This window comes from Crocuta crocuta, unplaced genomic scaffold (genome assembly GCF_008692635.1).
Source record: "Crocuta crocuta isolate KB4526 unplaced genomic scaffold, BGI_CrCroc_1.0 scaffold132, whole genome shotgun sequence".
NCBI lineage: Eukaryota > Metazoa > Chordata > Mammalia > Carnivora > Hyaenidae > Crocuta > Crocuta crocuta.
The window spans coordinates 2227035-2233319 of record NW_027528611.1 but is presented as its reverse complement, the minus strand read 5'-3'; the positions used below and the strand labels follow the sequence as shown (position 1 = coordinate 2233319).

Here is a 6285-nt window from a genome sequence, read left to right as displayed (position 1 = left end):
ACTTAACCTCTCCCGGAAGCTCCGCTCAGCCCCGCCCCCTGCAGCTCCAAGTCGGCTTCACGGTGCTGTGACCCCGGCGCCGAGGTCGCGACCGTACATCTGGCGCTGCGTGCCAGTAAGCCACCTGGTGGAAATTCCCAAGCTGCCCGGCAGGCTCCCTGGTGCGCTCCCAGAGGGCCTGGCGCCGTGCTCTGTATGTGACGGACCTCAGCGTTATGTGGGCAAGGGGTTTTCTCTGACAACGTGCCTGAACAAGCATCGTGGAGGTGGTTCAGTCAGCGCTGGCTTTATAGCTCATTCCAGGGAAGACACCTACTGTTCACTGAATACTTTCTGCGTTCCAGAAAAAAATACCATCTGGGTTAGACATGGAGGGCCAGGAGAGACAAACAGGAGCAAGTGGAACCCAAACTGCTTTCCAAGGAAACGACTCCGAGAAGAGGCAGCAGCAGGTGCGGCAGACGATTCCTGTTCTGCCGTATAGAGGAGTCCTGAACCTGCCATCTGCTATTCAGAGCCTGAATACTAACCCTGAAGGACTCCTCCGTAGCTAACTTTTGAAGGTAATGGTAAAAAGAGACCGGTCCGGGGGGGGGCACCTGGTGGGCTCAGGCGTTAGCGCATCCCACTCCCGATCTCAGGGTTGAGCCCAAGCCCCACCCTGGGTGTGGAGCCTATTTTTACAAAATTAAAGAAAAACGGGGACGGAAGAAAATCCCGATGCACTCCTGAATCAAGAGGAGACTGAATGCCAGCAGCACGGTCTCATTTCCGTATGCTGCACATATGTCCTGTCTTCTAACTCCCCTACGAGAGCAGGAAACAGCTGTCTGTGAACAGGACCAACCCTGAGCCAACGGTTCCTGACCTGTTTCCTGAAACCCTTACGCTTTGCAAAGACGACACACACTCTGGCTGCAGTTCTAACCCTGGATGGCCTCTGCTGTCCCGCCTCTTTCTGAGGCTCCTCTCCCTAACCCAGGGGCGGACCCGGTGGGACTCCTGCCCTGGTGGACCTGGAGGGTAGAGAAGTCCCCTCCCGGGAGGCTGGGAACTTCCCCGTAGACCCCAGGCCCGGTAAACAGCTGAACAAAGGGCGCCTTGTCAGCAGCTCTGCCCCTGGCTTAGCTGTGGGGGGAGAGCCCTCCGTGTAGCCCAGCACACGCTCCGGGCCAACAGAAGCCTGTCTCCTTCTACAAACACCAATTCAAAAGACTCGTTCTCAGGGGACAAGAAAGCAGGTCCCAGCCTCCCCGAGACAGGAAAACCCTCTGCCTGAATCCAGGGATGCGGTGTCCCGTGGGCTGCAGGCAAACGGGATAGAGGAAGCCATTGGCACTCTGCCCCTAGGAGTTACAAGCCACGCTTGCCTTAAAACACCTCGGATTCACGCTGTCTTCACACGGTTTTATTGAGAACTTTAAGATGTGGGCATTTCCCCCAAAACTAATCCCCCACCACCACCACTCCCCACACACAGTCACCGCTCCTATCGGCTTCTCTCTAGTGCACTGACCACACACACTCGCAAAACCCCTGGGGACCAAAACGTCAGCTATTTGGTGACACAAAAAACACTACCAGTTACACAAAAGAATCTCATTTACTTCCTTTTCACTAACAGACCATGAATGAAAGATTAAGGGGCAAACGTTACCTTTATCCAAAGTGAATACTTCCCTATATATTTTTTTTCCTTCTAAGACATTAAGACCCAAAGCAGTTTCATTTACTAGCGTAACTCTGGTATTACCCCATTTTTCCTCTCTGAATGGCTAAGCTAGGACATACTGTCAAGTGGCTCCGAACCTCAAGCCTGGCAGAAAGCAGACTCCTGGCTGGAGCTCGGCCACGACGCTTGGCGACAGGCAAAATTACCGCACAGGTGCAAACGATGCTTTCAGAGTTATCATAAATTTTAAAATAATGCATTAAAATGGAGCCTCCACATTTTTCTGATGCGGCAAAATTCCTCTAAAGGTGGTGGCAGCTGTGAAAGAAAAGGCACTTTGTGCTACAAGTCCGAGGGTCTCTCACAAGAACGCGGCGGCGGAGGCCGGGCCAGTCAGAGCCGCAGGCTACCCTTTCGGGTGGAGAGAGGCACCCCCGGGAAGGCATCTGCAAAGGAAAAGTTCGTAATCGTGATTCCAAGGCAAAACGGTTACTTAAATGGGAGAGAACGACAGAGAGAGAGGGCGGTTGCGTCAGGACTGAGGAGTGAACGTCACACGGATTCACAGGCTGGCTCTGCGCTTTCTACCGGGCTGCTTCCTTCAAGTCCAAGGAGGTTCCAGAGACCAAGCAGGAGAAGCACCTTAGCCAAGAGGGTTCCAGACCTCCTGCCTCTGCCCGGACTCTCCCTGCCGAGTTCCCGCTGGCGGCTGTCACGGGTCCACGACGACGCCCGTCTTAGGGATTTTCCGATACGGCCATGAAGGGACAGTGACGGTTTTCCGCGTGACCTGGCATCCTTGGCAAGGCCCCGTGACTTCCAGGCCGTCTCAGAGCAACGAGAGATGGAGCTGGTGTCCCCCTTCAACACTCAGAGAAGCAGCGGGAGTATCTGAGGCGGGCGCGAGGGGAGACTCGCCGGGCCGAGGGTCTGTATCCTAGTACCATAAATAAAGTGCACCGTGAGTGGCGGCTGTCCGGCCACCCGCCCGGCCACGCAGCCGCGGCACAGAGAGAACTGCCTCCCGCCCCTCCGAGGACAGGGGGCGGGGTCTCCTTCGGCGAGTGCTGGCGCCGAGGCTTTCGTTATTGCTTTATTTCCTCAGCACGACGGGACTCTGAGCTGTCACGGAGAAGAAATACTTAGTGGGCTTGGCAGAAAGCACATCTGTCGCAAAAATCACAGAAATTGGCTGATCTTCAGTAAGTACGTGTTACAATCTCAATGATGTTTGAGGATGGCTGTTTTTCTCCTTCGTTCTGATGAACTTAGGAAAACAAGTTTTTTAAAACCTCTGTCAGATTGGCTCACAGGGCTTCTAGAGCAGCAGTACGGCTGTTTACGGCCGATGCAGCAGAAACGGTCGTCTTTGTCCGACAGGTTTTCCGACGCGGTGTGGGACAGCCTCCACCTAGATCACACGGCGGGAGTGCGCCGTGACACACTGGCGGGTTCCATAAACTTGGAAACTCAAAAGAGCGTGTGAGAGGAAAACCGCGATGTTGTACAAAGAACTCTGCTCCATTTAGGGTTCTAGTTCAAGGGTACTATTTTGCTGCTTTCATGTAGGAAGGTATTGCCCCCCGAGCCGTCAGGCCCTCAAAGCGCTTGTATGTGTAATTGATGAAGACCCAGTCTTTGTTCTTGTAGTCAGTCTCGGGGTGATTACTTGTAGCCACTGGGAAAGAAATAGATGCGAGAGTTGATTCACGGCCTTACCCGAATGGACTACTCAGTACTGAGGACCTGACACTCTGAAGAAGATACCAGAGTTTCTATTTGGGAAGAATTTGTTTTTCACTCTGCGAGTTGTCTGCGTTTACTTGCCTATGTTCTTTGAACCTCCTACTTTTCACAGATACAAGGTTTATTTTCCCCACTCTGTCATTTCAGGTTATCTAACCTTTAATTTCATAAATAAAAACGAGAGAACAAACCTTTGTGATTTACTCATCCGGATCAAACACAGGAGTGTATTCATGCTCCGTTCGACAACGCGTCGCTGCTGCCAGCACTGGCGCTGGAAAAACCCTCACATAGAACCGGAAGAACTGAGGTTTCTCTACCTGACTTGTAAACACAACCCAGAATGGGGGCGGACATAATGCACCTATAAGGCAGGAGGAGGCAGTGCTGGTGATATTACCTGTTGGCTTAAGGATGTCAGATTCTGGAAACTCATCGAAGTTTGAGGTGTCATCAATGCTTTTGATTTCGATAGATATCGCAGCGGGTCTCTCTCTGCCAAGAACAGACACGTCAGAAATGACCGTGGTCAGTAATCACATGGATCATAGCTAATGAGGTCTTTCTCCAAAAAAGCCCCCGGGTCAGGGCACCCGGTGGCTCAGTCGGTGAAGTGTCCGACTCTTGGTTTCAGTTCAGGTCATGACCTCATGGTGCGTGGGTTTGAGCCTGCCTCGGGCTCTGCTCTGAGCCCGGTTGGGATTCTCTCTTCCTCACTCTCTGCCCCTCTCCCACTTGTGTTGGCTCGCTTGCTCTCAAAATAAACTTAAAAAGCCCCCTGGTCTGACCTGGGAAGACTACCTGCTCGCAGGGAGCGCTGACTTTCTCTGAGAAGCCTGGGACACTGCCACGCCGCCTGACCCACCCAAACAAAATGAAAAAATACAAGTAACAATTATTCACAGCTGGGAAGAAAGACAAAAACAATGAGGAAAAATTAAAATCTAAACTGAATGCACTCCCCTCACGGCCTGCCCTGTCTATAAAAAGAGCAACTAACCTTCTGGGTGCTCCCTCATGAGACGCTCTGCGGGTCCTTCTACCAGAGCTTGTCAACAAATAAAGAAGCTGAGGCAGAGGGAAAACTCACAAGAATGCAAATCCTAACACAATGAAACATGACCTGTCTCCACCTTCTGTTTGGCAACCCACCAAGGTGAGGATAAGGCCCGGACAGTGGCAGGCGGTGCTGGACTTGCTGCCACTGGCTGTGGTCCACGACCGCCACCGTGGCCACCTCCATCCACCTCCCACCCCACCCCCTCCCCCTTCCCCTCCTTTCTTCTGCATCTCCCTGTGGGCGGGCAGCCCTGCTGGTGGCCCCCATTACTAGAGAAGTTGGTGGGTTCTCAGTAAGAGCAAGGGCAACGTGCTTCTCGGGTGCTCCCTTCACCATGAAACCCGAAGTTCACTGCACTCTGGACATAACTGCTGGCCTCCCCATATCCCGTGGCCCATGGCTGACAGGAAGCCCCAGCTCCCAATCCTCACCATGAACGAAAAGTAAGGAGAGACCCTGAATCTCTGAGAAGCTCTCTTCCCTTACACAGCTTACCGATAATAGTGTTTCTAAATTAGTATTAAGCTAATTACAGACTTTCTGAAATACTCCCGAAAACTTTATGGATATACCTGATATGTTCCCAGTCAACGCCTTCAAAAAAAGAGTTACTCTTGATTTCCTCTACTCCAGGGGCTCCAATTCTATGTTCCCACTCACAGCAGAATCTGGAAAACACAGAGGCCTTTCAGCATACCTCAAGTAATCTCTTCAGAAAAACTCTCCCCCCGCCCCCCCTTTTTTTTAAACAGAGGAATGGGAGAGAGCAGGGGGCAGACCCAGGTAATGATTTAAATTTAAAAAAAAAAATGAATTCACTCATGTCAAAAAGCCTGGGTGAGAGGCTGGGGGAGATGTTCTCTAATACCTCAAAATTAGATCCTTGGCTTTCTCAGAAATCGGTACTTCTGGAGGAAAAGTCAAAGTTTCTTTCCAGTTCATCACCTTCTTGTATGTTTCTTGCGGGGTCTCAGAACAGAACGGCGGGTAGCCTGTGATAAAAAAGGCACTTGGGAGCTTTTACACCCCAGAACTTTGAATCTGCTTGAGAGTATCCTCAACATGATTCTATGTATCTTCAACCCTCCATGACACGCACAGGATTTCCACTCATTCCAGAAAACATCTGAACTAATTTCTCATTCTCCCTCAAGCTCCTAAACCCAAAACGAATTTGTGCTTCGGCACCACAAAGGAGCCAGCGCCCAGCTGAAGCTGGGAAAAGAGGGGAGGACAAACAGCGCGAGGCACACGTGGAAATCCCTGTGTCCGAAGGAGAGAGGAAAGAATGGAACATCACTCCGTTCCAGGAATAGCCTTATCCAGGTAACGTGCCATACAACGCGGAGAAGAAAAAAACATAGGGAGGTCCTGGGTGGCTCAGTCGGTGAAGCGTCTGACTTCAGCTCAGATCATGATCTCCCAGTTGGTGGGTTTGAGCCCCACGTCAGGCTGATAGCACAGAGCCTGCTTCAGATTCTGAATTTCCCTCTCTCTCTCTGCCCCTCCCCTGCTCGCTCGCTCGCTCTCTCTCTCCCCACCAAAACTAAATAAACATAAAAAGAAAAAAAAACAACACAGGTTTTAAAAGTGCCCCCCATACCTCTTACTGAAAACTATAAGCAAGAGGATAAACACTCGTACCAGATTACTCCGCGTGCCCTCCACACAGATTACAACCGCCTCGACGGGCATCCACCCCGCATTTCCGGAGACCACGCTGCCAGAGGCCACACTAGCCATCCACACACTCCCTCCCTCAGCACTGCCACAGTAAACTTACTCTTCTAGTGTTCTCGGGCATATG

At 51.6% G+C, this 6285-nt stretch overlaps 1 protein-coding gene across 2 annotated transcripts in view; it reads right to left on the bottom strand.

The window, feature by feature from the left end:
- Nucleotides 1-1584: 1584 nt before the first annotated feature.
- The window catches only part of STK38 (serine/threonine kinase 38), a 43764-nt gene continuing 39063 nt past the window's right edge, over nt 1585-6285 (bottom strand). For both annotated transcript variants that reach the window (XM_077754897.1, XM_077754896.1), the window contains exons 11-14: nt 5347-5470; nt 5051-5146; nt 3819-3913; nt 1585-3350 (exon numbers count right to left, since the gene is read on the bottom strand). In XM_077754897.1, the coding sequence (XP_077611023.1) occupies nt 3220-3350; nt 3819-3913; nt 5051-5146; nt 5347-5470 (446 nt within the window). In that variant the 3' untranslated portion in view covers nt 1585-3219. The remainder of the gene's footprint in view (nt 3351-3818; nt 3914-5050; nt 5147-5346; nt 5471-6285) is intronic.